Raw genomic sequence first — 19,362 nt, 5'->3', positions numbered from 1 at the left:
TGATTCCTATCCTTTCCACTTTTCATCTTACTGATTAGTGCCCAGGTATCCCCTTCAGTATTCAGAGTCTTCTCTCCTTCTCCTCTATTTGTTTATTTACTTAACTTATAAGATTTATTTATTTTTATGTGAAATAAAGGTTATTTGAAGCAAACGTTTCAGTCCTATGATAGCTGGCCTGATGTCCAGGACAGGATGGTGACTAAGAGGCCAGTACTGTTCACATAGTCTGTGCTGCACAAGTGAGCAGCTCAGGTGCTAGGGTCAGTCGAGCGAGATGGTGTGAGAATTCCTTATGCTACCTGGAGCAGGGGCTACTGAAAATTATTAATTTTGGATTTCTGAAACTTTCATTAATCTTTTCCGACTATAGTTAACTGTAAGCACAGAAACTGTTGCTAACGGGAACTACTATAGTAAGAAAAATCATCCCGAACCGCTTTCCTGGCGGACAGTGCTTCCTGAGGAAGGACAGGTCCAGCTCCCTGCTGCTCTGCCCCGTGGTCAGCTGAGGCACCTTAAGTTTCTCGTTTGTGACTTAACCCTGAGCTTGTTCTCATTCCGCAGGTGTGTGTGGTGTACTGTCAGGAGCTGAAGTGCTGGTGCAGGGCTGTGATTAAGTCGATCATCTCTTCTGCAGACCATTACCTGGCGGAGTGTTTCCTTGTGGATTTTGCCAAGTATATTCCAGTAAAATCTAAAAAGTACATGCGTGTTAATTTTGTCTATATGCTTTAAGGAGACAGATGGCAGTTTTAAAGTAAAATGTCAATAAAGGAAATAACGTTTAATTCTTGTTTTAAACAATTTTAAAGATATATTTTGAATTATGTGTGCATGTGTTTTGTATATTGGTATGTACATGCATGTATGTGTGTGCTCACACCAGAAGACCATTAGATCCTTGGAGTTAGACTTACAGGCAGGGTGAGCCACCCAATGTGGGTACTGAGAACCAAACACAGGACTTCTGCCATAGCAGCATGTATTCTTAACTGCTAAGCTACCTCTCCAACCAAGTCAATGTTGATTTTTAAAGTAAGGAGAGACTTGGAAGCACAGGGAGTCAGAATGGGGCTCATAGGTGGCTTCTTTCCTGAAAGGGCAAGGCAAGCATACATTCTTGATTCTCTTGTATAACAAGGAGAGAGTTTGGCTGTCTCTTAAGGTGTAGGACACAGGAGCCAAATGTCCATTGGGCAGGCTGCTCTGATTCTGGGACCACCCGTTACAGTTTACTGGAACCTAATAGATTAGTTTTTTCATTTTGTGACAACCTTTCAAACTTTCTTCCCAGAGTAAAAAGTCATTATTTAAACATGAGGACCCTTGTTCCCACTGAATAAGGCACTGTAACAGTCAGGCATGTGGCGAGTGGGACGTTAGGGTTTACAGAGTACAGGAAGAAGCAGTTAGTGTTCAGAGCGTTATAGCTTTTAATTTATTGTTTGTTTCAAAAGAACTGTTGTGTCCCCATTGGGAACTTTTCTCCTTGTTTACTTATTTTCTCCTTGGTTAGTTTATTTAGGGCAAGAGAATTACATGACAAATGAGTGTAAGAAGTTCAGTACAGCCACCTGTCCTGGCTAACCTGCTCTGGATAACCAGCCTGTGTGGATGCTGTAGAGGGTGGCCTCCCAGGAAGAGAACCAGTTGGCATTTGAAATATGTTAGGTTAGAGTAGCCTGGAGTTTGTTTGCCTGAAGAAGAATGGACCAGATTATCAAATTTCAGTCCTCCAGCTTTTGTGGCAACATCATCTGTTTAAAGGAATTTTTGTGTGATCCTGATCATATGATAAAATTGGAATTTTATGCATTTGTTGTGTGTGTTGAGATTGATAATCAAGCCACAGTGCATGTGGGAAGGTCAGAGGACAATTTACAGGAGTCAGTTCCTTCCTTCCACCATGTAGGTCTCAGAGATCAAGCTCAGGTCATCAGGCTTGGTGGCTGGTGCTTTAATCCTCTAGGCACTTCACCTGCCTGCATTTGGTATTAAAAAGTAGTAAGTAGCCAGGCATGGTGGTGGTGGCACATGCCAGTAATCCTAGTACTTGGGACATGGAAATAGGCCAGTCTGAACCGTAATGAGACCTTATCTAAAAGAATAAAAATAAAAATTTAAATAGACCCCTTCACAAGTTTAATTATTATTCAGTATTTCTTAACATTTATAACCTCACTATATATATATATATATACACACACACACATACACACATATATGTGTATGTATATATGTATATATATTTGCCTAAACTCTTATGCCACAGAATATTAATACCATAGATTATGTGCAGTGTGTAGGCCTTTATACATAAAGCTTAAGTTTTCTTTTGCTCCTTAGTGAACAATGTATTAATATATAAGTGTGCTTTAAGTGAATTTGTTATATATATATATTTACTTACAATAAAATTATTTGTATTTTACTTTTAAGCATCCGAGTTGCAGTAGAGTCTTTTATGCAGCTTCCTTACAGAGCAAAAAAATTCAGACTTTACTGTACAAAACCTGTGACATTGCACATTGACTTCTGTGAAGACAATGCTGAAATTGTGTAAGTATTTTTTTTTGAAAGCTTAAAATACTGGCACTCCTTTTATTTCTGTATGTATTTCCATTCTTATCTGTTATGAAGAGCACAATCAAAGAGTAAACTCTAGTTAATTAACAATTGATTCCACTCAAGTGCAGGTTGGAGTAGCCCTGTAATACCGTGGCGTGGCACTGTGCGGTCATTGTTTGAGGGGAGTCCCTGTAGATGTCATACAGGAAAGTGGATTGCGAAGAGATCAACCTAGATGGACTTCAGGGAGTCTAATAAGAGGCGGTTTATTCCCAGTGTGGTTTAGCCTAGTGTAATTTGAAAAAATAAGAGGATCTTGGTGTAATACAATCACGGGTGCACAAGGAAGCATAATTACATTGAAACTCAACTCAGGCTACATATCATTTTCCCCAAGAAGATGGATTCTAGAGATGATATCTGTACTACCTTAAGGGCCAAAGGCTCTGTCAAGTCTCAGTCATACAGAGAGCACAGAGGTCATTTGGATGGTTAGCCACCTCTGATCCTGGTTGTAAGAACTTGGGGAGCCCCTGGCTGTAAGGGTCGCTTAGATTACCAGCCACCTCTGGTCCTGGTTGTGGGAGCTTGATATGGCCTGGCCTAACAGATAACAACTGAAGATCACCAGATTACTAATTGCTTCTATTTCTTGGCTTTCTGGATGGAAGAACAGGTTTTTCATCTTTCCCATTGGAAAGATGATTTTGTGTGCGTAGCATTCCTGGTTTCTCTAGAGATCTGTGGGCACAAGGACCTTCCTGTTATGCTCCCAACAACTGTTCACTTCCAGATAGAACATAAAACAAACTCATTGAATAAGGGGATAGCATTTGATGTCTTGGTTATCTTAGAGTGAAAATAAAAGTCAGTACATGTTGACATAGAAAATGAGATGAGAAGGCAGTGGAATGCGCTGAAAGACCGAGGCGGATGCCAGGCCATTTGAGAGACGGATAATATGGATTTCTTCTTGTTTCTTGTTTTTTTTTTTCTTCAAAGAAATTGACATTAATTTTATACAGCATCCTAATGTAGCCCTTTGGTTGTTTCTGAAGTCAATAAAATAACTGTTCACACATACAGATTTTGTATGTGGGGGCTCTCCAGTTCCCTCTCTGTTTCTTTTTGTTTTGAGTGGTTTTGTTACCCTTTAGGTTCATTTGCTAGCAAGGAAAGCTATGATAAGTTGCTTTACTTCTGAATTTTTCTAAAGTTAAAAACAAGGAAATCAGGGTGTGATAAAGAAGATAACATAAACATAATAAAACCAGATGTGGTGGTGTATTCCCATAATCCACATACTCCAGAGGCTGAGGTGAGGCGACTGCTTGTTGCCTTGGTGCTACTGTGAGATCTGGTTTGCTATAAGTTTTGATAACTCTAATACTAAAATGTGTAAATATTTTCCATTTTTATAATTTTTCTTGTGAGAAATTTATAATGACATCTTGTTACCAAATCTTTTCCCAGGCATTCTGCCGATGTAACCAAATTGCTTTGAAAATGACTGAGCCTCAATATTATTTCCCCCCTTTAAAAAATATTTTTCCCTCATATAATATATATTCTGATTAGTTTCTCAGTCCCTCCCCTCCGTATCCACACCGGAGGGGATGGACTTTCTTTCTCTCATTAGAAAACAGGCTTCTAAGAGATAATACAGATAAAATTAAAACTGTCACATTGGAGTTAGACAAGACAAACCCCAAGAGAAGGCACAAGAAACAGAGATCCACTTGTTCCCAAACTCAGGGGTCCCATTAAAAACCTTAAACTGGAAGCCATAGCTAATACACTAAGGGCCTGGTGCAGACCGCAGACCTGTGCGTGCCCTGGGCATACTGCCTCAGTCTCTGTGAGTTCATACGAGCTTTGCTCATGTTGATTTAGACAGCCTTGTTGTCTTGATGTCCTCCGTCCCCTCTGGCTCTTACAATCTTTCTAACTCCTCTTCCTTGGGGTTCCCTGATCTTTCAGGGGAGTGATATGATGGTCATTCCATTTCAGGTTGAGTGTACTAAGGTCTCTCACTCTCTGCATATATCTGGCTGTGGGTCTCTCTGTATGTGTTCCTGTAAGCTACAGGAAAAAGTGTCTCTGATGATGGCTGAGCACGGCCCTGATCTATGAGTATAGCAAATGTCATTTTATTACTACCTTAAAAAATACTTGGGAGGCAGAGGCAAGCAGATCTCTTGAGTCGTAAGACAACCAGGGTTACACAGAAAAAACCCTGTCTCCAAAAAAATTACAAAAGAACACTACAATTTGATTTTACCTTAGGGTCTCTGTGCTATCTTGTCTTAGGTTTTTGGTCACCCAAGCAGTATCAGATATGGGATCTGCCTCATGGAGTGGGCCTTACGTCAAATCAGACAATGGTTGGTTACTCACACAACTTCCTGCCACCATTGCACTAACATAGCTTGCAGGCAGGACAGTATTGTAGATGAAAGCATTTGTGGCTGGTGCCAGTATTCTTAGCTGGGCAGGACAACCTAGGAAATAAGAAAGAGAGGCACTCAAGGATGAGATAAGGCTTTGCAAGCAACAGGGAGAGAAGAACCTCTGTGGGCTGAACCCCCCCCCCCAGTAGCTTTGCAGAAGCGTATTCATTATTATCCAAAAGTTAATTTTATAGGAAATCAAGTTGTTCATACCAGAGCCTCTGATCTGGTCTATGTGCTGCCTGCAGGAACACATGAAGCACACTCTTCTCGGTTCTTATTACGCACTGTTTGCAGTGCTCAGTGATACCGGAATTCCAGGTTCACCAGGGGTGTCATGCAGCTGAAGTCCTGTGAAGGCCGTAAAGCTACTTCAGAAATACAGCCCCAACAGATCCCAAAATCCAAAAGCTTTCCTCATGGCTTAGGTCTACCTCAAAACAATCCCAGCACTCCCGTATTCATACCGGATACAGTAGCTTTCCTAATTTTCCCACTGCAGGCTGGGTTTCTGTTTACTTTACGATTCTCTTGTTGGTGTTCAGAGTCTCTCCTGCACCAGAGACATAGACCTAGGTGGAGGTGCTGCTTAGGCGCCATGGACTTCTGTATGTCCAGTGAGCTGCATTGCTGTTGTCCTCAGCAATGGCACTTTTCTGTCCGGTGTCGTCTTGGCAGCAGCCTGAATTGTTTAGGGATTTTCATGAGACCCCTTTGGCCAACAGCTTAATTTGATATAACTCAATGGTTAGTTGGGACCCTGTCTCCCCTGTTACTTGAGGATTTCCTGTAGATTGCCTTCATATATTTGAGGGAGGTTCTACCGTATTGTTTTCATACTCCTCAAACGGCCCCTAATTTTAATTGTTTTTCCCTAATATTCCCTCCTTCGTTCCCTCTCCTTCTCTTGATCCTTGCATTCCAACTCCTGCATCCATCCGTAACTCTATTCTGTTTCCCCTTCCTAATGAGATCTGTTTGTCCCTAACTTTATACCTAACCTCGGGTTCTACAGACTGTAGCTTGGTTATCACTGACTTAACAGCTAATATTTTCATATTCATGCATATATGCCATTGTTTGTCTTTGTGGGTCTGAGACACACCATTAAGGATTTTTTTTTCTAGTTTCATCCATTTATCTGAGAATTTCATGTCTTTTTAAAATATTAAGTAATAGTCCACTGTGTTGATATACCATAGTTTGTTTGTTTTTTTACCCATTCTCCTGTTGAGGGGCATCTAGGTTGCTTCTAAGTATCTGGTTACTATGCATAGAGCAGCTATGAGCATGGATGAACAAGTATCTCTGTGGTAAGGCGAAGTATCTTTTGGACATGTCCAGCAGTGGTATGGCTGGGTGTTGGGTATATTAGTGCTGGGAAGATCATGAGAAGCACCACACTGATTTCTACAGAAGCTGCACAAGTTTGCACTCCTACCAGCAATGGAGGAGTGTTTCCCTTGCTCCTTATCCTTGTCAGCATGAGCTGTCACTTGTTTTATTGATCTTAGCCGTTCTGATGAGTATAAGTTTTGATATTATTTCAAAGCAGTTTTGATATGTATTTTCCTGATGGCTAAGGATATTGAACATTTCTTTAAGTGCTTCTCAGCCATTTTTGAGTTTCCTCTTTTGAGAATTTTCTATTTAGATCTGTATACCGTGTTTTAACTGAGTTACTTGTTTTCTTGATATTTAGCTCTGGTGATTTGAATAGGAGTGGCCCTCAAAGGCTCATAGATTTGAATGCTTGGTCACCAGAGACTGACACTATTTGAAAAGTTTAGGAAGTATGGCCCTTGTGGAGGAAGTGAATCACTGAGGGTGGGCTTTGAGGGCTCTATGTTCTGCTGCCTGTGGATCAAGATACAGAACTCTCAGCTACTATTCTAGCACCATGTCTGCCTGTGTGCCTCTATCCTTCTTTTTATGATGATAATGGACTAAACCTCTGAAACCGTAAGCCAGTCCTGGTTAAATGCTTTGTTTTTAAAAGAGTTGTATGATCATAGGGTCTCTTCATAGCAGTAGAACACTAACTTGTTTCTTGAGTTCTTTATATATTTTAGATATTAGCCTGCTCTCTGATACAGAGTTGAACATCTTTTTCCCATTTGGTAGCTGGTGCTTAGTCTGAATAATGGTATCCTTTGCCATCCAGAAGCTTTTCAGTTCCATGAGGCCCCTTGTTATTGTTGTGCTGTTTTGTTTTGCTTTTTAGAGACAGGGTTTCACTGCATGACCCTGGCTATCCTGGAACTCACCCTGTAGACTAGACTGGACTTGAACTCAGAGATCCACCTGCCTCTGCCTCCTGAGTGTTGGGACAGTATCTTCAATAAATGATGCTGGTCAAACTAGATGGCTGCATGTAGAAGAATCCAAATAGATCTATACTTAACACTCTGTACAAAGCTCAACTCCAAGTGGTCAAAGACCTCAACATAAGATCAGATACATTGAACCTGATAGAGAAAATGAGGAATAACCTTGAATTCGTTGGCTCAGGAAAAGACTTTCTGAACAGAACACTATTAGGACAGGCACTAAAATTAACAATTAATTAATGAGACCTTGCTGTGTAGTAGTGGCATAGTCCTTTAATCCCAGCACTTGAGAGGCAGAGCAGGCAGATCTGAGTTCAAGGCCAGCCTGGTCTATATAACAAATTCTAGGACAGTCAGGGCTATACAAAGAAACTCTTTTTTTCCAGAGTGTTTCTGGCTTCATAATAAAAAAAAAAATCAGGTGCCCGTGGACAAACACACACACACACACACACACACACACAAACACACACACACACACACACACGGATTTATGTCTAGGTCTTCAATTTGATTGTATTGATCAACATGTCTATTTTTGTGCCATTACCATGATGGCTTTATTAATATAGCATCAAGCTTTAAACATTTTTTTATCCATTGAGCACAGGACTTAGTTTCATTAGTCTTCCTGTTGCCCCCTCTCTCCTCAAACTGTAAATTTTGTCTATTTCTTTGCTTAGCTTGCTCTTTTTGCTATAGAACTGCATAAGATTGGCCACTAGGGCTGGAGAGATGGCTCAGCAGTTAAGAGCACTGGCTGCTCTTCCAGAGGTCCTGAGTTCAATTTCCAGTAATCACATGGTGGCTCACAACCATCTGTAATGGGATCCTGTGCCACCTTCTGGTGTGTCTGAAGACAGCGACAGTGTACTCACATACATTAAATAAATAAATAAATAAATCTTTAAAAAACAAAATGCATGGTCAGGTCTATCACAGCATTATCCCACTTCTGATACCAACTTCTGTCTTGGTCATACCTATTCACAGGCAGAATAGTCATTTTTACTACATTAATCTTCAGAATATGAGAGATCTTTCCATTTTCTGTCTTCAAGTTCTTTTCTCCAGTGTCTTGAAGTTTTTGGGTTTTTTTCTTTTCTTTTTTTTATCATATAAGTATTTCACTTACTTGGTTAGAGTTACTTCAAGATATTTTGTAGTATTTGATGCTGTTGTAAAGAGTGTTGTTTCTGTAATGTTTTTTTCTCAGTCTGTCATTTGTATATAGGAAGGTTACTTATTTTTGTGAGTTAATTTTATGTCCAGATACTTGGCTGAGAGGGATTACTAGTTGTAGGAATTGCTGGTGGAATTCTTAGAGTCCTATATAATATCACTTTTAAATAAACATACATTGACATTTTACTTTCCTGCTTGTATCCTCTTAGTCTCTTTCAGTTGTCTTACGGTCCTAGCTAAGACTTCAAGTACTATATTATAGTAGGTGATGGTGGCCAGTCTCGTCTTACTCTTGGTTTTAGTGGAATTGCTTTGAGTTTTTCTCCCTTTAAGTTGATGTTTGCTATGGGCCTGCTGTAAACTGCCTTTATTATGTTGAAGGTGTGTCCGTGTCCCCAATCTCTCCAGGACTTTTATCATGAAGGGCTGTTAGATTTGTCAAAGACCTTTTCTGCATCTAATCGATGATCGTGTAGGTTTTGTCTTTTAGTTTGTTAATATGTAGATTATATATTATATTTGGTTTTGTTGTATATTCATCTTTATTCAATTCTAGGAAATCTAATTTTATTTTTAATTTCTGTCATGCCCCATTTTTTCATCAAGTAGTGAGTTGATCAGCTGCCATGAATTTGTAAGCTTTCTGTTTCTGTTGTTGTTGATACCTGGTTTTTAATTTGTGGTAGTCAGATAGGATACAGGGTGTTATTTCAATTTTCTTGTATCTGTTTTGTGTGTAAATATGTGGTTAGTTTTAGAGAAAGTTTTGTGAGTTGCTGGGAGGAAGGTTTTTTCTTTTGTATTTGGTGAAGTGTTCTGTCAATAGTTGTTAGGTTAGGTTGGTTGGTTTATAACTTGAGTTAGCTCTAACATTTATGCCTAGTTTCTGTCTACATGAGAAAAACTACGTGTGTGTTGAAGTCACCCACTACCACTTTGTGAGGATCAGCATGTGATTTTAGCTGTAGCGTATTTCTTTTATGAGTTTGGGGGCCCCTTTGGTGCAGAGATGGGGTTTTTTTTTCTTTTCTTTTCTTTTTTTTTTTTTTTTTTCCGGAGCTGGGGACCGAACCCAGGGCCTTGCGCTTGCTAGGCAAGCGCTCTACCACTGAGCTAAATCCCCAACCCCTGGTGCAGAGATGTTAAGAATTGCACTGTCCTCTTGGTATATTTTTTCTTTGATTGTGTTGTGTGCTTCTTTATCTCTTCTGATTAGTTTTCATTTAAGGTCTATTTTGTTAGATATTAAAATGTATCTACCAGCTTGCTTCTTAGGTCTATTTGCTTGAACTATCTTTTACCGTCTGTTTACACTGAGATGATGTCTATCCTTGATGTGTGTTTCTTAGATACAGCAGGATGGTTTTTTGTTTTTTGTTTTTTTGGTTTTTTTTTTTTTTTTTTTTGGTTCTTTTTTTTCGGAGCTGGGGACCGAACCCAGGGCCTTGCACTTCCTAGGTAAGCGCTTTACCACTGAGCTAAATCCCCAGCCCCTCAGCAGGATGGTTTTATGGATCCTGTTTTTCATTTATTCTGTTAGTCTGTGCCTTTTTATTGGGGAATTAAGACCATTGGTGTTGAGATAGCACAGTGTTCGTATGGTGGTGGTGGTGGTGGTGGTGGTGGTGGTGGTGGTGTGTGCATATGCATGTTTGTGTGTGCGCATGTGCTTGAGTGAGTTTGTGTTTCCCCTCTTTTGATTTGCTGGTCCAGGACTATTTGTTCCCTCTGTCTTCTTGGGTGTAGTTAACTTCTTCAGGTTGGAGTTTTCCTTCTAATACTGGATTTGTACATAGATCTTGCTAAAATTGGATTTAACATGGAATACCTTATTTTCTCCATCTATGGTGATTGAAAATTTTACTGTGTAAAGTAGTCTGGGATGTAGTCTGTGGTCTCTCAAGGGTCTGCAGCACATCTGTCCTGTCCCTTCTGATTCTTAGAGCGTCCATTGAGAAGTCCAGTTTTATTCTAATAGGTCTGTCTACATGTGACTTCCCTTACAGCTTTTAATATTATTTGTCCTGTATATTTAGTGTTTCGATTATTGTGTACCTAGGGGACTCTTCTCTTCTGGTCCAGTCTATTTGGTATTCTATATGCTTCTTGTATCTTGATAGGCATCTCTTTCTTTCCGTTAAGAAAAATTTCCTCTATGATTTTGTTGAAAATGTTTTTCTGGGCCTTTAGTCTTGTTTTCTTCTCCTTCCTCTATTCCTATTATTCTTAGATTGGGTCTTTTCATAAGTGTCCCCGGTTTTCTGGATGTTCAGTGCCAGAAGGGATTTTTATATTTTTGTTTTTAAATTCAACATTGTTTGACTGATCTGTACATTTCTTCTGTTGTGTCTTCAATGTCTTTTTCCAACCCTTGTATTCTATTGATAAGGCTTCTTATCAATAGATTCTCATTTGAGTTCTTACGTTTTTCGTTTCCAGACTTCCTCCAGTTTTGGTTTTCTCTATTGCTTCTGTTTTTACGTTCAGATCTTGAAGTGTTTTATTGTTTCCTTTGACTGTTTATGTCTCATAGATTTCTCTAAGGGACTTGTTCATCCCTCCTTACAGACCTCTGTCTTCCTCCTAAGGGTTATTTGATGTGTTTTCTTGTGCCTCAGCTGTTTTGGAATGCTCAGGGCCTGTTGTGGTATGTTTTTCTGGCTAAAGTGGAGACATGTTGTCATGGCTGTTACTAATTTCGTACTTGCATCTAGGTGTCTAGGATTAGAAAGATGGTAATTCTAGGTGCTGATATTTGGTCTTGTCTTTGAGTGGTATTTTGTTCCTTGGTTTCTGTTGTCCTCTCTCATTCTTTTGAAAGAGTAGTGACTGTATGTTGCCTGGTAGGAAATTCTTCTGAGTTCCTGATAGGTAATTCCAAGTAAAACTGTGTTTCTGTTTATTAAGAACTGACACTTAGGGATAGGGACAGGTTGGGAATCAGATTGAAAGTATCCACAGGAAGGAAGAAGGTAGGGTGTTCCACCAGAATCTGCTTAGTACCCCAGGAATGGGGCAAAGAATAAGGAGAGGCCACAGCAGAAGGTCTGTTATAGAGCTAAGAATGAGAATGGGGATTGGACTTGAAAGAACGGAAGGAAAGGTGAAGATCTACAGTTAGGTATGTAAGAGTGGCCAGAGTGGCCTGCGGTTCCCATGGGGTGCCTGCTGGGACAAAGCAGTGAGTTAGGGGTAAGGTAGAGGGGGAAGGTCTGTGCGGTCCCCTAGGGATGGGAGCAGGGTAAGAAGCTGCAGCGTGTGTTCTGCTGCAGAGCTTCGGATGAGACTGGGGCTTGGGAGAGATGGAAATCTGTACTTAGCTACCTGCCTCCTTGGTTGGAGTGTCATGCAGGTTCCCAGTAAATACAGCCTGTTAACTAAGAGAACCTTGGGATGTGCTTTAAACAAGTGTATGGGTTCTCTTGAAATCTCTTCCTCTTTAGCAGGCCTGAGCAGTTGCGTAGGGCTGTGCTCTCTGTAGGAACAGCAGAATCCCTAGGCCAGCTTCATCCTGAGGCTGCAATGAGTTCATTTTGGGAAGAACTGAGTTCTGTGCTTGTTGCACAGGCAGGGAATCCCTAGAATAAGCTGGGTAGCCAGACTAGCTCAATTGGTGAGCTCTGGCTTGAAAGTCTCTGTTTCAGTAAATAAAGTGGAACACATTAAAGGAAGACAAGAGATGTCAGCTTTTGGCTTCTACCTCCTCTCCCGCTTACATGTACTTGCACTCATGCACATGAATAAGTACACATACAAGTGTACAACACGTACACACAAGCCTCTGTAGCTGTAGAGATGTATGTGCATGTATCCCTCTCTGTCCTTACTTCTTTCTCTCAGCATCTGACCATGGTAGCAGTGTTAATACTGGGCAGCCCCCTGCACTAGAAGTGCTGTTAGGTATAGTCAGCACTTCTGTCTGGATAGATGTTAGTTTGGGGGGATTGTTTTTGGTTTCCTGCCTCCTGTAGCGTTACCAGACAGTTTTGTTCTTTTCCTCAAGCAGTGTGGTTATTATGGAAAGAAACGCTTCAGGGAACAGATCTATTTTGACTCTTCTGTTGTGTCCCGGAGATGTTGCATTATAGAAGCTACATATCTGGAAGCGTTCATGGGCTCTTTGTGACAAGCCCATCCTCCATTGCTCAGTCTTCCTCATACCATTACTAGTTTGCTTGAGATGATTTATTGCTTTTGTGGTTGTCCATGGATTGTATATAAATAGGGTAGGAAGTTGGTTGTTACTAACCTGGAGGCTGGGGCTTCCTATGTAGTTGCCTTCCAGCCAGCCAGCCACCTAGGTATCTTGGCCCTTGGGGACTGGGAATGAGGCTCTGGAATGGTGGCCTGTGCTTACTATGTTCCTGTCACTAGCTGCTGGTTCTCTAGGTATGAGGTGGACACCAGCCTGCATATCATAGCACTCAGAAAAGTTATTTCCTTCTTCCTGTTGCCATTGCAGGATCCTGATCCCAGGACTGCAGTGGTTTTCAGGGAGATTCTTGTCAAGTTGCCCTTCAAAAAGATTAGCAACTTCCCCCATCTTTTTTGTATATTAATAGAGTGTTCTTGAGAGCTGAAGAGATGACTCAGCAGTTAATAGCACGGATTGTTCTCTCAGAGGAACTGGGGTTGATCTCCAGCACTCAACATGGGTGGTCACAATCATCTATAACTCCTAGTGCCAAAGAATCCAGATTCCAGGGAATCTGACCTCCACAGGCACCAGGCATATGCTAAATGGTCCACAGACGTTCATGCGAGCAAACTTCCACATACCTAATACATTTTTTTTAATGAGCCTGAGAATATGGGTCAATCAGTAAAGTGCCTGTCTTGCAAACAAATCTGAGTTTGAATCCCCAGAACCCATGTAAAAGGTTAGATACTGTGGTGTGTGCCAGTAACCTTAGCCTGGGGAAGGAGGAGTGGTGACAAGGTCCCTGAAATGTATTGGCCAGTTAGCCTAGGAAAACTGATAAGCTTCAGGTTTAGTCTAGTCTGTTGTTGTTGGCTGGCCAACCAGCCTGAGAAAACTGATGATATACTCTTCCTCCCACCCCCAAAAGGGAAGTGATAGAGGAAAGACATCTGACATTGACCTGACCTTCCACACATACTACAGGTATGTGTGTACACACAGCATAGCTATACCATATACAAATATAAACCACATAAAAGATTCTCTTAAAAGTTATTGGTTTTCCACACAATGTTGAATGTTAGTGGTGGTGTTAGATTTCTCTTCTTGTGTTCTCTTGTGTTTATCCTTACACACACACACACACACACACACACACACACACACACACACACACACACACATTTAGATAGACAGACGGACACCCATTCATACTATATTGAGTTTTCTCTTGAGTTTGTTGCCTGATAAGAATTTATTTTTTCTAAAAAATATTACTAGGTTATTTTTCATATATAATATGACTTGAAGTCATTTTTTTTTTGGGGTTCTTTTTTTTGGAGCTGGGGACCGAACCCAGGGCCTTGCACTTCCTAGGCAAGCGCTCTACCACTGAGCTAAATCCCCAACCCCTTGAAGTCATTTTTTATTTTGCTGTTTTTAGAAATCCTTTATGTTGCTGTAAAATTAAATAAAATGGTTTCTTTTATCCCGCACTAGATCTGGCACCATAGTGCCCCATGACATCTTTGTTTCATATTTTCATCTCAAGTCAGCAAAGTGTCTCACCAGCTCAGCCCCATCCCACGTTCCACTGCCGCGGGCTACTCTCTGAGCCCAGCAACAATCTCTCTACCCATCTAGTTCCTAAGGCAGGTCACCACCATGTCAGACATACACATCCCAATTCCGTGGCGGCCCAGTGTCTCCAGCCACCACACACACACTCTTGAACTCAATCAAATTGCCACGTGAAAGAACACACAACACAATAACCTCTGATCCACTTGATAAGATATAATTTGCACATCTAGACATACAAAGCCCTGTACACATCTATCCCTTAAGAATATTCATAACAACCTGTAGATGTGCAGAGAGGAATCTTATCATCCGCCTCCATGTTCTCTGCACTGCTCCTGCCCTCGCTCCAGTTCCCTCCTCCTCTCTATAACTTTTCTCCCTCCCATCCTTCCTCCTTGTCCAATGAAAGGCCTTGTTCTATCTTGTACCTGCCTTCACCTGCATAATGACATCATTCTACACCTTTACAATTCCCTGAAGGTAATGTGGTTAATCTCACAGTAAAAATCACATATATATTTTGAATACCAATCATGTTGGCACTGGCCATGCATGTCACTCATTTGATCTTTAAAGCAGCTGTTGGGCAATGTGGTTCTCTTTAATGGCTAAAAGCATTAGAAACATGAGGTTTCTTGTGCTAATTGTAGAAACCAATAACATGACTGCTGCTTGGGATGGTTAAAGGGAACATTTTTATTGTTGGTAGGAGGGAGAAAATAGCCGGAGGCATCCGGAAGGGTCCAGAGCAGAGAAAGAAAGTAGTAGACTGAATATGGCCAGCGGACTGGACCTGGCCAGGGCAGTGGACAAGAGAAGTGAAAACAGCAGGGATAGAGAAGAGCGAGGACACTGAGAAGCAGGACCAGAGCTCAGAGAAGGCTGCCAGGAGGGCAGAGCCAGCCAAAATGGCAAGGCTGAGGAGGGCAAGGTGTGGGGGCCAGCAGCTGGAAGGAGTGTAGGGAGGGAGGCAGTGAGGAGGGCTAGCAGGATGAACTCTGAAGTATGTAACAGGGAAGGAGCCTGCAGGCCAGCAGGTGATAAGTGTGTACCCTTAAGTCCCTTCTGCCAAAGGTGAAGGAAATGACTCCTTTTATAGAGGGAATAGGTTTCACCCTTTCCTGAGGAATGCTTGCTTTTACCTAATCACCAGAAATTCTCCTCTAGTCTGGGTTGGGCCCATTTCTGGATATTTGGACTGCCTTTTGGGGTTTGGGGAATTGGAGTTTTCCTCTGGACCTGACATTAACAAGCTTTAGTTTATTTTTGTCCCTCCTAAGCTTTGCTCTGTCCTGTGTTTGCAGTGCCTACAACTCTTCCTCTGAAAGTCTTTGTAAAGTGTAGACAGAGCCAGCTGGTGGAGATGAAAAGGAGCTGGGGCCAAAGTACTAACTAGTCCTGGAGTGTGGGCTGACTCTAGAGTTAGTTAATCAGTGCTGCCATTCTCTCTGGTGGCCACTGAGGGATGGTGCATGCTTTGGCTTTCCCTTCAAGGAACTTGTACTGTGTCTGTGGGAAGTAGATTTGTTGTAGATAACTAGTGACAGTGGCGGTATGACAAAAGGTGCCATACATTGCCATGGGGGGTTTCATCTCAGCAGGGCCTTTGTATCTGTCTGCTCTGTGAAGGTGGCATTCTTAGACACATCTGGAGTCTGTACCCTGATGTAGAGCTGCACAGGTTCCTGTCTGTGTTGGATGCTCGTGTTCAGGGTCAGAAACACCCACTATCCAGCTAGCGACGTAGCTGTGGTATTGTTAGCCTGTGGTTTTTACCTAATGAGGTTGCATCTGTTGCTGTTCCAGACCTGCCACAAAATGGGACAGTGCAGCTATCCAGTACTTTCAGAACATTCTAAGAGGTAAGGCCAGGGTATGCCTGCAGAGTGCTTTGCGCCAATACCTGTGGTGGCTTCTTCTTCTGTTGCCAGGTTTCTTAAGCTCCACATGCATAACTGTTGGCTCTCCTTATATGGCCTTAAGTTACTTGAAGCCCCTTCCATGCCAGGGATCACATTGACTATGCCCCTGTAATTTTGCAGGTAGAATTGGATGCTAGTATTGTCTGCTGAAATAAAGAACTGTCTGGTTGTTGTAGAGGGTCTTTCTTACAGAAACACTCCCTGCTTGTCAGATTGTTTTTAAATGCTAAGGGGATACAGAGTGAATGTGTTATATTTTCTTGATCAGGCAGTTGATGAAAAACCCAGCTTCTTTTACTGAGCAAGGGATAGGAAGTGGACATTTGTTGTGTAATAAACATCATTGCTAAGTCAAAGCCTAAAAAAATGTCTTTAACTGTGTTGGTAATTGTAAAATACTGCCTGTAGCATCTGTCCCAACTCCTGTCAGTCAGTATTCCTATGGCTGTGCCTACCTGCTAGGACTGCTCTGAGTATGATTGGACAGGCCTGGAAGTTGCTGGGTGCCTCTTGAGACCATATTTACTTTAGATAAATGCTAATCTCAGCTTATTTCTTTGTTCATTTATTGCCATTTAGCAACTACCCAAGTGGAAGCAAAGCTATGCGCTGTGGAAGAAGATACTTTTGAGGTTTACCTTTATGCAACAATAAAAAATGAAAAAGTAAGTGAAAGACATGTAGGGGTGGGGATGTCTTAGGGTTGGTTTTATGTCTAAGTACTGAAAATATTTATGAAGTTCAAGAATTTTCTGGTGTCATCTTTAGGGTTTAAGTGTAGGACCATGTGATCTGAAAAATAGGGATTCTGGGTCTATGTTGAACAAGAGTGGAAAGAGAGGACATTTTCCTTCTCTTTTGAGATAAGGACTCAATTTGTAAGCCTGGATGGCTGGGAACTCTAGAAGTCTGCTCTGCTGCCTAAGTGCTGGAACTGAAGACACGAGGCTCCCACCATAATATTCCTCACACTTTCTCGGAACTGTGAGACATACTCGGCATTAGTCACAGTGCCATTAACTTATTAATGACAGTACTGACACGCAGCAGTTTCAAAGCATTACTGTGTTCCTGTGGAAAAGAAATTTGATAGTAAGCAAAGATACAGTTTTCAAAAGCTGCTCTGATTCATGCTCACGCTTCCCCCCCCCCCCCTCTCTCTCTCTCTCTCATTTCTTGTATTCTGGTTCTCTATATCCTGAGCTCGTTTTGCTTATTTTATATCTTGGTGATGAGTCTCTTAAATATTGTTTTTAAAATACATTTTTTTCTTCTTACTTTAAAAAAGTAGGGGTTGGGGATTTAGCTCAGTGGTAGAGCGCTTGCCTAGCAAGCACAAGGCCCTGGGTTCAGTCCTCAGTTCCAAAAAATAAATAAATAAATAAATAAATAAATAAATAAATAAATAAATAAATAAATAAATAAATAAATAAATAGTAGGTCCCTCTTTTGTACTGTGTTTTGTATCTGACAACTTACTCTCACTTTAAGTGATGGAGTAAGTACAGGTAACAGGGAGGCCCATTCATAGTAGAGAGCAAATTTATATTGGATACAGTGATCACAATTGCTCAGAAAAGATGTAAGCCAGCAAATTCTTTTCTTTTTTTTTCTTTTTTTCTTTTTTTTTTTTTTTTTTTTTTTTTTTTTTTTTTTTTTTTTGGAGCTAGGGACTGAACCCAGGGCCTTGTGCTTGCTAGGCAAGCACTCTACTGCTGAGCTAAATCCCCAACCCCAGCAAATTCCTTTCTAATCCAAAGGAAGTCAAGGATCCTGTCTTTTTCAGCCTTGTTGCAGTAACCTCTCCAACCCAAATAAGCCCGTGCAAAGAAAACATGACTCGATTAGTATGGATACAATCTGTACACCAGGTCTACCACTGCACTAACTGCAGCATCTCTAGGCCACGTGCTTCAGCTCCATCTTCCTTCTACCTCCTCTTCTTCCATGGACACACCCCCCCCAACTCTTCTGCTCCACCTTCCCTTCCCCTCCCCAGTCACTGGCTCTCACCTTTATTTTGCAAGTTAAAATGGGGAGAAGGTTCTGAAGAAGTTACCTGAATACTGAATAGTGACTAGGCAGCCCTTCTTGGGAAAGCAGAATTAGCATCAAAATACAAACAGTTGGGGGGGGCCCACAACACTGCCCTGCCTCTTTCAGGTGCAGAATTGCATGACACATCCATATTGCTGCGTCTGTCAGTGCTCTGACCCTTATGAAGAGCTCTTCCTGTATGCCCCTGTGTGGAAGTGTATTATCTAGTTCCTGTATGCGCCCGTGGAAGAGTATATTATCTAGTATCTTCTGGATTTTGAGTTTTGTCCAGTTAACACTCATGTAATTGTTTTTCTCTGGGTGTACATGTTCCTTCTTGGGTTAATACCTAGGAGTCTAACTTCTGGATAGCGTTGTTGACATTTGGAAGCTGCCAAAATGACAGCACTTTACGTCTTTATCATCAGTGTGAGAGATTTCACTTGTTCATGTGTGCTCCCACACTTGGTCACTCCGTCAGTGTGTGGAGGATCTCACTGTGGATGGTTACACATTTGCTCAAACACCGGTGACATGTTCACCTGTTTATTTGTAACTATGCTTTGATAGATAGTCATACTTTGCCTGTTAGATTGCTTTTATTTTATATTGAGAGTTCTTCCTTTGAAAGTTTTATGAATGTGTATGTGAGTATACATGTGTGTATATGTTCTTGTATGTATACATGCATGTGGAGGCTATAGCACAACCTTGGCTTCTTCAGAAATGTTGTTCACCTGACAAGGTTTCTCAGTGGCCTGAGTGGATGGCCAGCCAACTCTAGGGACCACCACCTCCCTGGATCTGGGATTTGTATTGTAGCCCACCAGGCTTGTGCCATTTTATTTGGGTCTTGAGAATCAAACTCAGATTCTTACATTCACAAAAAGCCCTTTACCATATCTCCTCAGCCTCCAAGTGCTTCATTTTGGATGTATCTCTGTCCAGTGACTTCATTCTATAATGTCTTTGCCCCATCTCTCCATTGTGGGCAGCCTGTCTGTCTGTCTTTGCCTCCACGTACTGGGATTCTAGGCACTGCTATCATGCCTGGCTTTGAAGCAGGTTTTGTTTGCTGTTGGTTTGGTTTGGTTTTTGGTTTTTAGAGACTTTTTCTTTGTGTAGCCCTGGTTGTTCTGGAA

The 19,362-nt window shown here is 41.4% G+C and overlaps 1 protein-coding gene across 7 annotated transcripts in view; it reads left to right on the top strand.

Annotated features, from left to right (window-relative positions):
- The window catches only part of Tdrd12 (tudor domain containing 12), a 72,358-nt gene that overhangs the window by 7,693 nt on the left and 45,303 nt on the right, over positions 1-19,362 (top strand). For 5 of the 7 annotated variants that reach the window (XM_017590063.3, XM_063277999.1, XM_039100861.2 and 2 more), the window contains 4 exons: positions 568-704; positions 2,443-2,562; positions 16,068-16,123; positions 16,763-16,848. In XM_017590063.3, coding sequence (XP_017445552.1) covers positions 568-704; positions 2,443-2,562; positions 16,068-16,123; positions 16,763-16,848 — 399 coding nt within the window. Of the gene's footprint in view, positions 1-567; positions 705-2,442; positions 2,563-16,067; positions 16,124-16,762; positions 16,849-19,362 lie in introns of those variants that run through there. The other 2 variants (XM_039100862.2, XM_039100863.2) reach the window with 2 other exon arrangements.

This window comes from Rattus norvegicus, chromosome 1 (genome assembly GCF_036323735.1).
Source record: "Rattus norvegicus strain BN/NHsdMcwi chromosome 1, GRCr8, whole genome shotgun sequence".
Taxonomy (NCBI): Eukaryota; Metazoa; Chordata; class Mammalia; order Rodentia; family Muridae; genus Rattus; species Rattus norvegicus.
The sequence above is the reverse complement of the archived record's forward strand: the minus strand, read 5'-3'. Positions and strand labels throughout refer to the sequence as shown.